This window comes from Doryrhamphus excisus, linkage group LG19 (genome assembly GCF_037039965.1).
Source record: "Doryrhamphus excisus strain RoL-2023G ecotype Guam linkage group LG19, RoL_Dexc_Guam_v1.1, whole genome shotgun sequence".
In the NCBI taxonomy this organism is placed as follows: domain Eukaryota; kingdom Metazoa; phylum Chordata; class Actinopteri; order Syngnathiformes; family Syngnathidae; genus Doryrhamphus; species Doryrhamphus excisus.
This window is the reverse complement of record NC_136375.1, coordinates 8153572-8172759: the sequence shown is the minus strand read 5'-3', so window position 1 is coordinate 8172759 and position 19188 is coordinate 8153572. Positions and strand designations below refer to the sequence as shown.

The 19188-nt window shown below is 39.4% G+C and overlaps 1 protein-coding gene across 1 annotated transcript in view; it reads right to left on the bottom strand.

The window, feature by feature from the left end:
• Positions 1-8955: 8955 nt before the first annotated feature.
• Positions 8956-19188, bottom strand: part of rngtt (RNA guanylyltransferase and 5'-phosphatase) — an 86812-nt gene continuing 76579 nt past the window's right edge. The window contains exons 15-16 of the mRNA XM_058056207.2: positions 12262-12385; positions 8956-9332 (exon numbers count right to left, since the gene is read on the bottom strand). Coding sequence (XP_057912190.2) covers positions 9166-9332; positions 12262-12385 — 291 coding nt within the window. The 3' untranslated portion in view covers positions 8956-9165. The remainder of the gene's footprint in view (positions 9333-12261; positions 12386-19188) is intronic.

Here is a 19188-nt window from a genome sequence, read left to right as displayed (position 1 = left end):
AGTACCACAGAAGCTGACCCTCAGTCAGCATAGTAATGACAGGCCCAACTGTTGTGTTATTTAAAGTGCGACAGTATGCAAATTTGACATGCTAGTAATACTTAAATGTTACATACTGTTGCTTTTTGTAAAATTTGGGTGAATTTCTTGCAAATAAATTTGTAGTACATGTTAACTCTACTAACATGTTTTTTCTTATCTTATCTATGTTTAGGATGATAAGACTGGCAAGCATCTGTAGTCGTTAGCTTCATGCTATTTACGTTAGCATCTGCTTGGTTAAAGCCATTTTTGTATGACTGTCCTAATGAAGTCCATTCCTTTCTCTGGTACCAATCGTAAAAAAGGGGATGAATTAGTATTTAGTCTCACAAGTTTTGCTGAATTTTGTGCGACTTTTGGGGCGTTCAACTTGGCAGGTTCCCACTGTTGACTTTATTTTATAGCTCTTAGAGTCAAAGAAATCCTTATCTAAAATATGTGCTCTATTAAGGCTCCATGAAAGCACTGGGTAGCTGCATTTATTCTGAAAAGGTCAGGACATTTTTTAAATTCAATTTCAATGGCTTTTTTTTCCCCCCCTTTCCCCCCCGCCACTTTCAAGGACGACTAACGCAGCTCCACCTTCAGTAATCAACTTCAAATCATGCAAGTCTACTACAGTTCCACCTTGAAGTTTGGTGAAAGGCAATTTGTTTTATTCCCCGCCGGCAAGTTGAGAGTAAAAGCGTGAAAACAATAAAAAGCTATTCAAGCTTTGCTTTAGTCCATAAACGCTGATGGACGTGAGAATGACAGTCGGGGAACGTTGGAAAGATTGCTGGCTCTTTCAGCGTATATATAGCATTTAGGGGAGAAAGTGCGCTATATATATAACGTTCCACCTTTGTTCTTCAAATAATAAACAACATACTATAAACGGGTTTACAATCAATTTGGTCCTGTGACAGCTTTATGCACATTTGCACACCACACTGCACTCCCAAACTCTCAGCAATGCAATCACATTTAATAGAAGTAAAAGCCCGCAGCTACCAGTCCTAATTTACCACTCTAAAATTAAACGTTTGAAGATGTCATCCTCGTGTTCATGGTCATTGGAAATTACCGATTGTTCATAACAGCTTCCTATTTTATCTATAGCATACACATACGTAAATGGAAAATATAAATTGTACAGAGTGGTACCTCACCTTACCATCTGAGGGCCTCCAATGACAGTTTAGCTAACTTTTGATTAAATAAATGTTTTTTTTTCCCCTAAACAGAGCCAAACAGTGAATGTAACACGGTTAGTTCAACAGCAGCCTACCAGAAAGTGTCAATCTTTGCTGTCTTCATCCTCCTCCTGGGAAATAACACCACTAAAGACGTCTTCTTCAGTGTCAGAATTGTCGTTTTTCTGTCCTTGTTAGACCCAGTTTGTGCTGCTCTCTGAAGGGAGTAGTTAACAGCATGGTAAAAGATTTTAGTTTTAGTTTAGACTTTTAGATGGGTTTTCTAATAATCTATTAGCCTTATAAAATGATTAACTTGGATTCATTGGATAAATTGTACAGAGTGGTACCTCACCTTACCATCTGAGGGCCTCCAACGACAGTTTAGCAAACTTTTGATTAAATAAATGTTTTGTTTTTTTCCTCCAAACAGAGCCAAACAGTGAATGTAACACAGTTAGTTCAACAGCAGCCTACCAGAAAGTGTCAATCTTTGCAGTCTTCATCCTCCTCCTGGGAACTAACACCACTAAAGACGTCTTCTTCAGTGTCAGAATTGAACAGCCTCATAATTCCTTCGTCACACAGTTTGTCAGCCCCTCTCTCTCTCTCGTTGTCGTTCTCTGTGTGATTTCTGGTCTCAATTGGAATTTATCCCTTTAGCATCAGCTTTGTAATCCTACCTCCACCTGATGTTTATTTTCATATTTCCATCAGAGTTCAACATCTGCCCACTTGCCATCATCCAAGCAGTCCAAACAGAAGCTGTAGTAATTCTGCACTTGATCAAATTTACTTAAGATTTGTCAGATCAAAAGATTTCAAAACGGGATATTGGCGCCCACTTCACTACCTCCAACGTTTTTTTTTTAGGCATAAGCTAGCATGGGTGCATGCACACAAAAAAGCAACAGAGAGGTGATGAACAATTTGGAGGTATTGTGTGGTTATGATAGACTTCACATTAACTATAGCTAATGTTAGCAGCTAAACCAAAATTGCTATCATTTATCATTGGCACCAAATCCAGCCGTGATAAGTAAAGTTTCACAAAGTATAATGCCGTGCTTATAACTGCAATATTTTCAAAGCGAAGCGATGGCATAGAAAACATGTTTACAATCTTCTAAATTTGGTTTGTAACATTATTAGAGCCCTCTAGACATGATATAACACCCCTATGGTCACCCTGATGTTTGTATTAACCAATAAAGTAGACATAATAAGAGTAAATATACCATTTAAGACATCAATAAGTAGTAGACTATAGTGCTATAAATAATGTATATTCCCGTGTTGGACAGAAAGTGATATTGATGTTTTAGGCACAAACAGAGACGTGTTATATTACTATAAGGATGATTATTATTATTATTATGCCTATAGTGAGATAATTTAAAGTCTGTTGGTGTGGCGATCAAGACTGGTGCTTGTCTCATGGAACAATTACTGACACCCAGGGACCAATGCAGAATACTACACAGTTACTACAATACACAGCATACATAATGAACATGATAGTCAAATAAATTGCATGCAGCATTGTAGGAGTGACTCTCTTTGTTGTTGTTGATGTAGTGCATGAATATAATACTGGCTTGACACCCCCTGCCTCCCACCCCCCTCTGTTTGGAAAAAAGGTGCATTTAAGTTGCGACACCCAACAGCACATTAGCATAGCCATGGAAACAATGCTGCAAATGATGCCATCAAAACCGCTGTCTCCTAATTACGGCTCTTTTTATGGAAACAGGAGTACAGCGGCATTATCACTGTTGCCCTCAAATGGGACTGCAAGGAGCAATATATGCGGTAATACATTTGTGGCGCCATGCCTCCCGGACTAAATGATCAGGAAAAAAAACCCCATGCAATTAAATTTCTAATTTGAGCTTATTAATCGGTTCAGACACGCCCTGGCATCTTATCGTCGGGGGAAAAAAATGTTTCTACAATGCACCCGATAAAGAATACAAAGTGCTATTTGATATGGAGATGACTGCAAAGACCTAAAAAGCTTGCCCATCTTTGCCCTGCGACCGACGCCACACGAATACCTTATTGAACATGCAGATCATATTGAAGCGATAAAAGCCCGCCATGATTTAATATGAGCTCGGCTGCTGAGCGCAGACAGAAGACTGAGCCTCATAATATCTGCTGCGCCACCTGTGCTCGTGCAAACGCTGAGTGTGTTTACATTTTCAGATCACAGCCGCTCACCTCGTGCACTCCAGAGGAAATAAACTCAGGGAAAACATGTTATTGATGCAACTAAACCTGCTTCTTCCCCCCCTTTTTTTTTGTTTACAAGCAATGCTTTGAACTTGCATCCTTTTGAGGACCCCTTCATACTATATGCATGTGCAATCCTTACAGTGGAGGATTATTTATTATCCCATTGGGGGGGTTGGAATAAACCACATGGCGACCAGTCCAGAGTGTACCCCGCTTCTCACCCGAAGACAGCTGGGATAGGCTCCAGCATGCCCACGACCCTCGTGAGGATAAGCGGTAGAAAATGAATGAATGAACAATAAATAATGTGTTTCTAAATACAATTTTTATCATCATTAGAGCCATTGAGACATGAAATAACACTCTTATAGTCACCTTTAAACTTAGACATACATAATAAGAGTAGATAAGCCATTTAAAGAGGAACTACACTTTTTTTGAAGAATTTAGCCCATTATTCACAATCCTTATGTGAAACATGAATATTAAAACACGAGAAAACAAGTTAATATCAGCTAGCTTGCAATGCTGTCATTGGGATAAACATATTTTGACTATGAAGCCCTCTAAAGCCCTCTAAAAATCAAACAATGCACAACGATGAGCGAATTCAAGAAACAATACAAGCAGTTGATGTTTGCTAAATACAAGGATGAAGAGTCTTGAACCAGTCATGATGTGCTATATATATATCACTATATTGACACTTACTATGGTACACATTATGTCATTGTATGGTCATATCACCTTGTACTTCGGTACGAGGTGCATTATTAAAAAAAAAAAAAAACACCAAAAAAAACCTTAAACTGTATTATGAAAAGCAGGAAGTGAACAAATGTAACAGTTACTGATTGTAAAAGTACCAAATGGAGGGGTGGGATTTAATAAACTTTGCTTCTTCCTACTCCTTTTGGACATGTGGAACTGTGAACTGATTATGGGATGCACTCAATTGTAATTTGATGCATGTTCAAATGAAATTAAACCATTACCATTACCAAAAAAAACCTCTAACAATGTTGCATGGTTTGATATCCATGCTATGATCCTGCAATAACACGTACACTGATGATAACATGTAATAGTTGCAGTATCTTGCTGTATTCTGATGATTTAAAACACTACCAAAACTTATTTTCGAGGTGCTTGGTCCTGTCAGCAACAGCAGCGACAACACTTACGATGTCCGCTCTCATTGGGATGGCTGTATCTTCCAGCACAAGACGTGTGCTCCAGTCCTCAGGTAAAAAATACTGTCGGAAAACCAGCATCTAGTTTTTCATGTTAGCTGCTACAATAATAATATTGCTGTAGCATGGTTAATATACAAGTCAGTTATGTAATGGAACACTTTTGCCGTTTCTTTGTGAAGTTTTTAGCGTCATGATGCAGTTGCAAGCTAGCTCATATAAACTTATTTGGGTCAGGATTCGGGTGGATGGTTTATACCGGGCTCTGAAGATGCTTACATTTCTGTGACCTGGGTTCAGACTTCAGTTGATGTGTTTGGTCGTCTGAGAGTTTTACTATTCCACTTTTTATGTGCCACGGTCTCCGAGCATGTGAGACAAACGAGTTTTGTGCTTCCAGAGGGAAGAATAAACATAAACGAGTCTGTCCATTCAGCAGTGAAAGCTCTATCTTCACCGTCCACGTTTCTCTTCTCACAGACCGCCATGTATATTTATTTTTTGTCATCTCGTAACTGTCTTCTCTCCCCATATCTCACTCGTTCTTCCGTGTCACTTGTCCCCCCTCCACTCGTGTCTGTCTCTGGCTTGAGAGTCGCAATGTTCAGCGTTTGAATGCACACATTTGATTGGCTGAGCAGCAACTTGCATGCAATTGGTCAGTGGATTTTCTGAAATGATAGACCAGTACTGTAAAGTCTAAATGTCCAGGTTAGTTTAGGATGTTATCTAAGTCCAGACTCACTGTGGTTTTGCCAGTTAGTTAGTGAACTAAAGGACTGACTAGGATGACTTTGATTATCAAAAACCAGGACACTCGGCCAGACAATCTGATATTCAAATGATACTCAAAGTTTACCCAGCGATGTCTTATCATTTCAGTATATTTAAAGCAGGGTTGTCCAAAGTCTGGAAGTCTTTGGACTGGCAGTCACTAGCGTTTTTTTTTTTTTCGCTAGTGGGTCGTTGTACATTGTAGAAATAAAATGAAAGGGGACCTATTATGCTTTTTTCCACTTTTCTGACCTATAAATGTAGTTAGAATGTTGTATTCTCGTGTTAAACAATGCCAATATTTCAGATAATGAGGTTTGGGGATTTGGAAGTGAGCCCTGAAAGAAGTTTGGGATGGCTCAAAACACTCTGGTTTCAAAAGGCGTGGTAAAACTCCTCCTTTGTGATGTCACAAAGACAGGCTTCCTTATATGGTTTATAGTTAGGAAGCACTTTGGGCGTGTGACCAATCACAGCCCGGAGGTGGACCGTGAGTGGACTAAATTAAACCAGACCGTTTTGGCAGGAAGCACAAGTCAAAGGAAATACAGCTGGACTAGGTGCAGATTCTGGAAGATCTAAAACACTTTGTGTGTGGGTTATTGTGTGTAACTGCTCTATAGAATACCACAACTCAATACAAAAGGGTCGAAAAATGTGTGTGAGCCCCTCGGTTGTGCACCTCATCAATCTCCGCTATTCCAAAAACAGTCTGCTCCAGCAGTCACAAACAGGAACTCAAAACAAGACTGTACAGTCTTGTTTTGTTCCAGCTTCCTGTATGCTACACTCTACTGCCTTACATTCACTGCCTGCATCCTGATTGTCCACGCTTCATGACTAACCCAGCAGCATCACCCTTGAAATACACACACACACTCTGCCCCCAAAAAGCCAGTAAAAAATAATATCTGTGCAAGAGATGTCTAGATTTCCGACCTATTTTCAAGTCAGAAATAGAAAGTCTTTCTAAATCATTTCAGGTAGGACAGGACTTCCTGCTAAGAAAGAGCTGAAAAAGCAGTGTGATGCTGACAAGTGAATCAGTTCTCCGAACACCTCAGTGTGTGTGACACGCTCCTAGCAACAATCAACAGCGATGCTCTGACAAGAGTCTCCTCAGGGATTTGAATAAGAGGAGCTGCTTCTTCATATATGTAGAGGTCAAGGATGAAGGTAAACTCAAACATAATAAGTTCGAAGTAAAGTCAATAACACTGATTTGTTTCCTATAATAGGAGTTGTTGACTTGCTGTATTTTTATTCATGGACTAATTTCATTCGTCCCGACTTTAACACACTAAATAAACAGTTTTATTTCATTGTTCCATATGAGCGGCACGGTGGACGAGTGGTTAGAGCAGCTAGGAGACCAGGGTTCAGTTCCACACTCGGCCATCTCTGTGTGGAGTTCGCATGTTCTACCCGTGCATGCGTGGGTTTTCTCCGGGTACTCCGGTTTCCTCCCACATTCCAAAAACATGCTAGGTTAATTGGCGACTCCAAATTGTCCATAGGTATGAATGTGAGTGTGAATGGTTGTTTGTCTATATGTGCCCTGTGATTGGCTGGCGACCAGTCCAGGGTGTACCCCGCCTCTCGCCCCAAGACAGCTGGGATAGGCTCCAGCACCCCCGCGACCCTTGTGAGGAAAAAGCGGTAGAAAATGAATGAATGAATATGAAAAACCAACAGAAATACAGTGGAACCTTGGTTAGAGTCCTGAATTCGTTCCAGTTTGACTCTAACCAAAACGGACGCTAACCAAATCAAATTCAAAAATCATGTCAATCCAATTAATCTGTTCCAGAAACCAAAAATGTTAATGCAAAACACATTTTTATAGTATTCCAATTATATTTTTATATAAAATCGCACATATAAATGATGACTTAAATGGGTAATGGCTAAATGAACATTTAAGGTTAAAGACGTCCCGACTTTAACACACTAAATATACAGTTTTATTCCATTGTTCCATATGAAAAACCAACAGAAATACAGTGCAACCTCGGTTAGAGTCCTGAATTTGTGCCAGTTTGACTCTAACCAAAACGGACGCTAACCAAATCAAATTTTCAAAAAAACATGTCAATCCAATTAATCTGTTCCAGAAACCACAAATGTTAATGCAAAACACATTTTTATAGTTTTCCAATTATATTTTTATATATAATCACACATATAAATGATGGCATTTAAGGTTAAAGACGTGATGTGTTGTTCCCAAAGACACAATATGGCAGCAAGATCACACACCCCGACCTTCCCGTTTTGACACGTTTTCTTAAAATGAATAGCTTTTCTTACCTCAATACTGTAACTCAAAATGGAGCCAGAGAAAGTTGGGAGTGCCAACATTTTGATAAAGAAGGCAAGAAACACTATTGAATTCAACAAATAGCTCATAACAAAACAGGAAGATGGTGTCCGTGTGGTGTCTCACTTCCCACATCGCGTCTTTGGGGACAGTTAGTTGTCTTCAAAGAAGGTCAATGTAACCTTAGATATTTATTTAACCCTTTCATTTGCAGTTTACGCATGTAAAACTATAATGCTAAAACTACAAAAACGTGCTTTGTGTGAACATTTTTGAGTCAATCCTTGATGACATCACAGACGAGAGATGCAACTATTTTGTTCGCTAGCTATTAGGATGTTTTCTGATTTAAAAAATTATGTGCGTATTGTATGCTAACCGGAGAATGCATGCTAACCGAGGCAAAATTGTGGAGTAAATTTTCGACGTTAACCAAAACAAAAAATGCTAACCTAATATTATATTTTCTTGCTGCTTGACAATTGTTTGAACTGATTTCCATTATCCTCAAATTTGCATCATAACTTTTTTTTGGTAACTTGCCCAACCTTTGAAGCGCTGGTTTGTTTCTTGTGATGGCTGTATCTCTCCAGGTAACTGGTCTGTGTGTGTGTGGCAGGAAGAAAAGCTCTGTCTCATTCGGGAAAATGTGGCTACCTACTGCTTTGCATATATATTTTTTTCTAGACCTCCGAATATAAGACGGGCTTATATGCGAAATACAAAAATGTATTTCAAGGTACTGCGGAACCTTGGTTAGCGTCATCATCAATCATGAATGACCCGACACACAGAACTGAGGCAAAATGAAAAACACGCTACAAGAAACTAAATTTGAAAATTTAGCAAGTAAGAAAGGGACTAAAGACTGGTTAGCATCATGTGCTAACATTAAAACCTGCATGAGATGTTATGAGGTTTTTTTTTTTTTTTTGAGCAGCTTGTCTCCAGTCAGTTTGTTGGAGAGTGTGTCATCACTGTGTTACATTCCCGCCCATCTGTGTGGCCTTTAAATGTACAGATGGGCTTCATTTGGACAACTTGGATCTAACAACCAGATCTTTTTAATGTTCTCTTCTTATAATGTGAAAACCCCAGGCTTGCAGTTGCGTGAACATGGAGCGATATCTAAATTCAGAGATTTAAATGTAATTGAACAGGATATGACGCATTTCCGATGATGGTGTGAATGACTCTAGGAGGCAAGACTCCAAAAAAAACATGATGTTTTTTTATTCATATTTAATAAGAACACCAGCAATGAAAGCTACAAAGAATATTACACTGGAAATGAAAGGTAATGAGACAGCTGATTTAAAAGGTCCTCATGTGGATAGGTTGGCCTTTAAATACCAGTTTCCATGCTCATGTGGATGGACAGCTGCTGTAGAAAAGTCCAGACCGGCCTGGGTCAGCCCTGGGGCTATTGGATAGACCTGTTGGGTCTTTTCGGAGGTGGAGGGGGCATTAGCTCAGAGTCTGGGTCCGTTTGGTGTTTCCGGGTCTGGGCTTGGACTGCTTGAGAACAACGGTCCACGTACTCCAACAGGATCTGCTTGGTGAGGGGTTCCTGGATGCTTTTGCATACAGCTGAGGTGAGAAGAGAGGGGTAGGTTAAGATGCATTCATACAGGAAGCCGGTGAGGGGATGGCGGGGTCAAAATGGTCAAAATGGAGTAGTCAGGTGATGACTAATGGCAGCAGAGATTACATCCATTGATGAATAAGCGTTTATTTCTCCATTGCGGGTCTTCTGCAGGGTATGGTCCAGTCACGTTGTGGCCAGAGAAGATGCTTGGTTTATAAAGACCAGGAAAAATGGATCCAAGAGCATTGGAATAATGCGACTCCAGGGTGTACTTCATTTGGAGTATCTGCTATGCAAAGTGTCCTCCCAATACAGTATGTCAACGAAAAATGATTTCCTTCCTGTAGCTGTCAGACCCTAGCATAAAAACTGCAAACTCCAAAAATTTTGTACAATAAACAGTGCAGGACACCTTTTAATTAATTACATTAATTAATTTTTTTTTAAAATTTTATTTCATTTTATGTTAATGAAGACTTAATTGGAACCAAGATCCAACAGCAATTATAGGGTTGAGGACATAAAATATATTTGGAATATTTGCTTTTCAACCCAATGTATACAAGTATTTTTAAATATAGTCACTCATTTTGTTCCTAATAAGCTGATAAATCATGTCAGGGACAATGATCCAACATCAATAGAAGACACAATTATGTCACTAGCGAGGCAAAAAAAAGGGCAAAATTTTGCTGCAAGCTTTAAATGGAAAAACATAGCACCATCATACATAAAAAAAAAATTTCAGGAAAATGTGTGGTGTTGTGTTACTTTTAAAGATTATTATTATTTTTTTTTTTAGACCTACAGCTTATGTCAAATTCCAACAAAATGTCCCTTGGGTTTTAATGACTAAGTAACATACTGTAAAGACTCCAACTGTATGATGATGATGGAAAAATATTAATTGAAAACAATCCTCCCTTAAGCCCATTCCACCGCACCACAAAAAAAAAAAAAAAACTCTCTTCTTAGGTGACATTTCTGCCATGCAGGGTGGCTTTACAATTGTGTAAAATGACATCTATTTATTGGCTGTGTCCTCAAAATAATTGCAGCAATAATGCCACTAATGGTCTCTGGGAAAATGATGCAACTTGTAAAACTTACAGTACACATTATACACAGAGGTATCTCTGTAGAAATCAATGGCCACAAGGGAAGGCTTTGTCTGATTAAGTTCATTGTGAGGATAATCATGCTATGCGTTCTGTGACCTGCTGACGTGATCACAAGGTCACATTCCTAGCAATAATAATGCACAAAATATACATGGAGTGGGGCAAAAGGATAAAGTAATAAGCAAAAAACTTACCACTTCCACACAAAATGGGAGGATAGCTTCCCCCCAACTTTATCATATTGAAAATCCATGCAGTGTGACGGTAATCTAATATAATCTCTCAATAAAGGAACATGACTGACACCGAGTGATCAGAATATTGCATATGACCTGTCTTTCAATATTATTTGACTAATAATACCACAAAACAGTGACTAATTAACTAATTTTTGGAAAATCGAGATAGCGTGTAGCGATGTAGCGAGGGACGATCGCGAATATATAAAAAAATCTGTGGATGAAATGATGGCTAGATGTTTTAACAGCTGATGGACTCCAAGCCAAAGCCAATTTCGGCCCTGAAAATCAACAAACCAGGCAGAAAGCAGCTAGGTGATAAGGCTCTAGCTTTTCTGGTGCATTCTGGGATTTGTAGTATCAGTGTATCTAGTGTTTTTATCATCACATTAGCCGGACAAATGCGTCTGCAGATCTCGATCTAGGCCTAAAACTGAAACAAAAATGACTTTATCTACCGCTAAATGATCCCGACAAAGGTAGTAAAACCGGAAGAGCTAAATATCAATTGGCATGGTCGTGATTAGGACCGTGATGCTATCAGTCGAGGCTTTAGATAAAAGCTCTTTTTGCCTGCAGGGGCCTCACGTCTGCATACCGAGCAGCCCCGAGGACGTTAAGCTCAATAAGTAAGGATTTCTTATCGCCTTCAATCCGCTCATTCTTAAGATGTATTTTCTCCTACTCGGTTTTATTGCATCAGTATGTACTTTAATGTGGCGCTGTTTGTATAAAAGGGTCAAGTCAGCAGCTTGATAAGTGTGACAACAACAAGTTATGTTACTGCAGTAATGCAGAGTACACTGCTGTACTTCAAGAAGCTGGTCAACAAACAACCATGTCTTATATACATATATATATATATATATATATATATGCTGTACAACACGGTACAGTCGCCCCTCATCTATTGCTATTAATTGGTTCCAAATCTGACAGTGATAAGTGAATTTCTGCAAAATAGGATGAATAAATAGGATATTTATTACACAGAAACCCAGTTTTCTTCTTTCAAAATAAAGTTTTGAACATTATTAGAGCCGTGTAGACACATTTACACTCTTGTTATTCTTTCTTTACAAGACATTGCTCAACTGTGGGCTACAAAATCACTGCAGGGAGTACAAGACACGGCTGCAGCGAGCATTGTAAGCTACTGAGCTAATGAGTTATTCTAAACTTAAGTAAGTGCTTCAAATGGAGTGAAGAAGAAGAAAAAAAGAAGCCAAAACCTTACCACTTCCACACAGAATGGGAGGAGAACTACTGAATGTCGTGTCGGCTATGTAATGTGAAGGTAATCTAATCTAATATCATGTACCATTACTCACGTCTTATACCTTCTTTAGGTACAAGGTAGCGAGGGATGACTGTACGGTATAAACACATATTTTATAACATAACATTAGACGTTTTCCGCACTTTTAATAATTCTCATAAATAAATCATGTTTTCTATATCACTGTGGACGACCAGGAGGGCATTCAATAAGTTTTGGAAATGTCAATGTCCTGGTTGTGAATGATGAAAAAAAAAATGTAGGGACAGAAAAATAAAAAAAAATCACTCACCCATGGCTGTGTCGTAGGAGTTGGGGAAACTCTTGTCGATCCTCTGCCGCATGAACACCCAGCTATTGTTGGCGAAGTTGCACTCGATGATCTTGTTGTCATAGGCTCTGAGCTCTTTAGTGGCCTGCAGGAAACGACAAAGCCGTTTTAAGTTTGCAGATCAGGACAGACAATACCAGAATAGCGTTGCTATCATTGCCCATTACGGTTATTAGCCTCTATTCCGTTCTGCAAGAGTGAGACCCATCTGGCTGGGGGCGCAAGACAGAACAACATCTGAATGTAATAAATGTAATTCACTGACTGCAATGACCATGGTGTTAAAAACACATTAAATATGCATTAACATTAAAGATTATATTGGCGCAGGCAGCACAGTCTACTCAACTTTGTGAAACACACTGAAGAGAGCTGGTGGTTAAAGCTAGCGAAGGACACACCTCATTGAAATACTTTCAAAAACAGATTTGAAAAATATTCATATTAAAAAACTATAGAAATATAACATTAAATAAATTATAATAAAATAAAAACATTTAGAAATTAAAAATTAAACTGAAAAATATTTTCAATAATAATGTTTGTGTGTGATATTTTAAAATGATTTTCAAATATTTAATAATTAATAATAATTTATTTTAAAAACAAAATAATTGTTACATTTTTTAAACAGTTCATAAACAAAAAAAATACTAAAGAATATAGGCACAATGAAAGTTCCCTAAAATGAAAATATTTGTGCGCGATACTAATGACTACTACAAATTCCTGGCAAATACTTAAAATTATACTTTAAAGTAGCTTTTTAAACAAAATACATTTTATATTTATAAAAAATAGTATACAATTATACATAAATTTAAAAAATACAATGCAATAAAATTAAACTGAAAAAATACTATTAAAATATTATAATAAATTATATTATAATAATAATATTATTAAAATTCCTTGCGTGAACCAGCAGGGGGTGTGTAAAAGGGAGAGTTATACAATATACTGTATATAATACAGTATATATTTGATTGAATACTAGAATGAGTAGCCCTGCGATTTGCTGGCGACCAGTCCAGGGTGTACCCCGCCTCTCGCCCAAAGACAGCTGGGATAGGCTCCAGCGTACCCGTGATTCTTGTGAGGATAAGCGGCATTGATGGATGGATGGACTAGAATGAGTCTCAGAAACATACAGTATATCATATTGATATATTGTACCATGTCCCGGTTATTATTAGCTATAAATCATCTTTCATAATCATGATCCACCATCTCTCCCTTCCGATGATGCATCAGGAAAGAAAGCGTTCCGTGCATCGTCAGATTCTCAACTATGACAACAAAGTTGGCCACCTCTATGAAGGCAGCTGCCCACCTTCAAGAAGGTCAAACACTCCGACGCACGGAAACATCATCCTGTCGGTTGCCTAGCGACTACTATGATGCATTTGGTGAGGGCGAGATGGTATCTTCTGGCCTGGCCTGGCCTGGCCAGCCAAGCAGAACCAACCACCGCTAGAAAAAGTGTACCTCAACAAGATGAGGTAAAATAGAGCTATCATGGAGAGATTGCTCAGTTTTTTTTCTAGACAATCTTTAAAGCTTAATCAAACAAAAGAAGACTTTCAGTTGTGGCACGACTTAATGCGGCGGGATGAAGCGGCAAACAAAGAACAGATGAGTTAGTGTATGTATGATGCTGTGCTTGAAGCAGTGTAACAGCTCCGAACCGATGAGCTGATCAGGATCAGCATGTTTGCTTTGGAAACAAAATCTGCTTGATATCCAAGCAGTGCTTTCAAAGCAGACCTTATTGCATTTCAAAAACATATTTTGGACACTTCTTTTCCATGGCAACCAAATTGGTGACAGCTCACCTGTTTTAGCACTAGCCTCAACTGTTGACATTTCTATTCTGAGAGGCTTAAAAGTCAATCTGACTATACCTAGTATCATTAAAGGGACGCCATGGAGCAAAAACGGCCTCCTCCAAGTGCAAAGACTGAGGCCCTGTCCACACGTAGGTGGATATCTCATAAAATAAAGTTATTTTTCCACGGTTTGGCATATCATCCATACAAGTCCGCACATATTTGGTACTAAAGGAAGGTTTTCAAAGTGTGGATTTGGAGAAAAATGTGATTACCGTAATTTCCGGACTATAGAGCGCACCTGATTATAGGCCTCACCCACTACATTTTTAGAAAAAACGATTTTGTACATACACAAGCCGCACCTGTATATAAGCCCACATTAAAACATGTAAACATATTTACATGTTTTATTATATGTATATTTACATATAAACATGTTTTATGCTTGCAGAAGTGATGGGATGACAAAGGATGATTCTGATTGGATAGAATTTTAGAAACTACTGCCGCCTACAGGTTTGGCATGCATTTATGAGGTTACATATGGATGCATTTTTCTTTTAATACAAGGTTGTTGTGTGCCTGAGGCAGGACACGTATCCGCTCTACTTCTAGCATTAATACTCTTACATTCAGTTATGACATTCAATGGAAGACATTTATGACAGTAACAATGTGCTCATGTACACCTCGACCCCATCAGACAAAGGCTGCTCAGCAAGATTGTCTTCTGTGTTCACGGTGAACATGTGACATCCAGCAAAAAAAGGTCAGAGAAGGAGCAACGTTGCCAGAAAGAAAACAGCGTTTGGCAGCGTTCTCAATTTCAGTTTCAGAGCTTCAACCTTCCTGGAGTGTGGGGCATCTGGGTTCACAGCAGGGGGGTGGGGGGGACCACAAATATCACACAGGATGCATGAAAGAGTGTGAGAGAGGAAGCGGGGCACGTAAGCCACAGAGCCAAGTTCTATCAAGTGCATTTTGGATGTACTAATTATCCAGCTTTAATGGTAGTTAATGCCATGTGACTTGTTGAGAAGTTGAGAACCGAGCAAACCACTCAACTAAAACCAATAAAAATAGGATTACTTATGGGAAAAACTGACTAGTTGTCATATGTTTCGGGTTTCGTGTGAGTTAGAGCACAGAAAACCTGTTTATGACTTTCTAAATATGCTTTAACAATTCTGTGTGGAGTTTGCATGTTCTCCCCGTGCATGCGTGGGTTTTCTCCGGGTACTCCGGTTTCCTCCCACATTCCAAAAACATGCTAGGTTAATTGGTGACTCCAAATTGTCCATAGGTATGAATGTGAGTGTGAATGGTTGTTTGTCTATATGTGCCCTGTGATTGGCTGGCGAACAGTCAAGGGTGTACCCCGCCTCTCGCCGGAAGACAGCTGGGATAGGCTCCAGCACCCCCGCGACCCTTGTGAGGAAAAGCGGTAGAAAATGAATGAATGAATGAATTATTAGAGCTCCCCAGACATGAAATAACACACCTATAGTCACCTGTATTTCTGTTATTCTTTGTTTACACCCCATTGCGCACAACTAATGTGAAGGATCACCGCAGGGACAAGACGGCTGCCACTTAAAGCATATAGCAAGCTACCGAGCTAACTAGCTAGTCTCTAATGTATTTGCTGTGACTACAGTTAGCATGTAGGCAATCTAATCCAAGATAATGTTTCATGAATGCAACCTCACTGATGACTATTGACCAGAATACCACATATTCATTCATTCATTTTCTGCTGGAGCCTATCCCAGCTGTCTTCGGGCGAGAGGCAGGGTACACCCTGGACTGGTCGCCATATAGACAAACAACCATTCACACTCACATTCATACCTATGGACAATTTGGAGTGGCCAATTAACCTAGCATATTTTTGGAATGTGGGAGGAAACCGGAGTACCCGGAGAAAACCCACGCATGCACGGGGAGAACATGCAAACTCCACACAGAGATGGCCGAGGGTGAAGGGTGGAATTGAACCCTGGTCTCCTAGCTGTGAGGTCTGCGCACTAACCACTCGATCACCATGCCGCCTCCACATATGACTTGTTTGTCAATATTTTTTTACTAATAATAGAACATCAACATTTTTGAAAATGTGATATATGTGTAATATAACTGACAGAAACCAAGGTTCCACACTGTTCATTAATTCAAGAACTGAATGACGCAATTTGTGGCCAATGAATCTTTTCAAACTCTTTTTGTCTTACATTGTTGCAAAAATGGGTCTGGTGTTATCTTAAGGACCGTCTTCGATTTTCAAACATGCTCTGTGTTTAAATGTCCCTAAAGCTCTGCACAGCATGCTGACAGACAAGAGAAGGGCAGTACAGGCGCAGTCGGCTTCAGTCTGAGTCTCTTCCTGCTGGTGTAGGGCGACATGTTGGCTGCCACCTTTTCCTCAACACTCGGTGCTTAAGCCATTCAAATCTGTCTCATTATGGCGGCGCACGTGTGCCACCAGTTATCGGGGAGCTTAGCAGGCAAATGATTTCCCATTTACTGTTGCACTAGTGCCGACCACAAAAACTTCTGTATATATTCACATTTGGAGACTATAAACACTCCTCGCGAGCTCTTTAAAGTGGAATTTGCAATCCTTATGTGAAACATTTCTGTGCATTTTAACACCAGAAAACTGATTAATTTCAGCTAGCTTACAATGCTGTCATTGGGATACACCTATTTCGACTATGAAAAAAAACTAACAACATTGCATGTTGTTTGATGTACATGCTGTGATCATGGCTGTGTCTTCCAGCACAAGACATTTGCTCCATTCCTCAGGTAAAGAAAACGAGCAAAACGACAGCAAACGAGCATCTGAATCTTTGTAGTAAAATCGAGAGCTAATTATCCTCTCTTCCATCTGCGAAAAGACTAGCGATTAGCGAAGCTTTGTGTGAGTTCAATGCGCCGAGGAAAAAATTTGATTCGATTTTGCTACAAAGATTCAGATTCTCGTTTGCTGTCATCTTGCTCGTTTTCTTTACCTGAGGACTGGAGCAAATGTCTTGTGCTGGAAGACACAGCCATGATCACAGCATGTACATCAAACCATGCAATGTTTAGTTTTTTTTTTTATCCCAATGACAGCATTGTAAGCTAGCTGAAATTAACTTGTTTTCTCGTGTTATAATGCACAGAAAAGGGAAAACAAATGTGATCATGTTTCTCATAAGGATTGTGAATGATGGGTAAAATCATGGGGGGGGCCTATTATGCTAATTTTTCGTCCCTTTGTATTGAGTTGTGGACAGTTTCACACGATACACCTGTACAGAAAGCTTTGTCGATCTTTCAGAATCTGCACCGATTCCAGCTGTATTTGCTTGTTTTAATTTACTCCACCCCAAGCCCGCCTCCGGGGCGCGCCCACTCCATGGTGATGTCACAAGGAGACGGTGTTACAAAAAACAAAGCATTCAGAGTGTAGTGGCTATTTGTCCTTCAAAAAATAAACGTAACTTACACTATAATCAAAAGGCCACTGATGCACCACGGGTTTTGTTTTACGCAAGCAAAAAAGTCATTGTCCAAACAATCTTGTTCCGTTTCTTCTTATTTCCTTTTATTACCAAGCAAGCAAACAAACAAAAACCATAGGCCCACCCTGGTGCATGCTGGTCCTGTGAGCACTGCCTACCCAAATATATTGCAGGTGCCCAGGGTGTTATCCAATGAAATAAACCCACAAATTAACTACTAATTAACCCCAACAAAATATGATAGATAAACAAATAAACTAACAAGAAAATATTATCAAGTAATCCAAACAAAACAACAACAACAAAAAAGAACAGATATTAGAAACCTAGGAACACACTAATAAATAGCTCCTACACAGAGTCATCCCAAAGTTCTTTCAGGGCTGACTCCCAAATATGCAAACCTCATTATGTGAAATTTTGGCATGGTTTAACAAGATAATATAACATTTTATCAACATTTTCATAATAGGTCCCTTTTAAAGGATTTCTTTGGTTTGCCAACAAGAAGAATCTGCAGGTTTCTTTTGAAATCTTGCTGCACATTGACAGCTGATCTTCACGCACATTCACCTCTTCAGCACGACTGTTGACACCTTCACAGGATAACACCTGCCTGTCACACTGCATGTCCCCTCTTTACATGTCTGTCATCCTGACTCTGTCTGCGGATGAACTCATTGGAAAAGAGCACACGGTCCCGTTTGAACCCTGCATCGACCTGTAGTACCGTTCACTCAAAGCCAGACATCACACCCTTATGCAGAATTTTAGTAAAAATTATTAGTACCCATTTTCTCCCTCTTGTTATCTGTAACTGTTAAAATGGAGACATGGGATGAGGTGATGGGTAACTTTGAGCTCCATTGACGCACTTAACACTTTCGAGACAAAACAGCGCATGGACTAACAGTGAATAATTAATAGCCGGCATGGGCAGGGTTGTTGTCAGTCAAATATAAAGTGTAGAATTTTACCATATGTACTTATATGCATTCATTCCTTCATATGTTTATGTTGTATTGGTAATTACAATGTCATAATACATAGTTATATTTGAATGGATGGCAATATGTCGTCACTTATCATACGTTTTCCTCGCTGATTGGTTAGAGAAAATGTTAGGCAGACACAGTCTGCACCCATTCGCATTTGTATTCATCATCTAAGGAGAGGGAGGCGACGCCCACAAAGAATGAGGCTTCCTTCCTGCCGGTGGGCGCTGTGTGCTCGTGCCCCCCCCCCAGCATTTAAGTGCCTGTGTGTCCTTTGGTAATTGTACCTCTTAATTACACCACGCCTGAGAAGTTTCAATCATGGGAGTGTGTTGGATTTTCATGCCCTGGAAGTGACACGTCTATTTTAATACACTGCATGGACTATGACCTTTAGTTCTGTCTGTGCATAACAAAGCCAGTGGAACAACAACAACAACAAATGACTCTTGGGCTGCAACAATTGGATTAGAGTGCCGAATATTGAATGCATTTTTACGAGCAACCGAAAGTGCATGCCTCAACAACAAAGACGATGTTGTGGCTCATTGA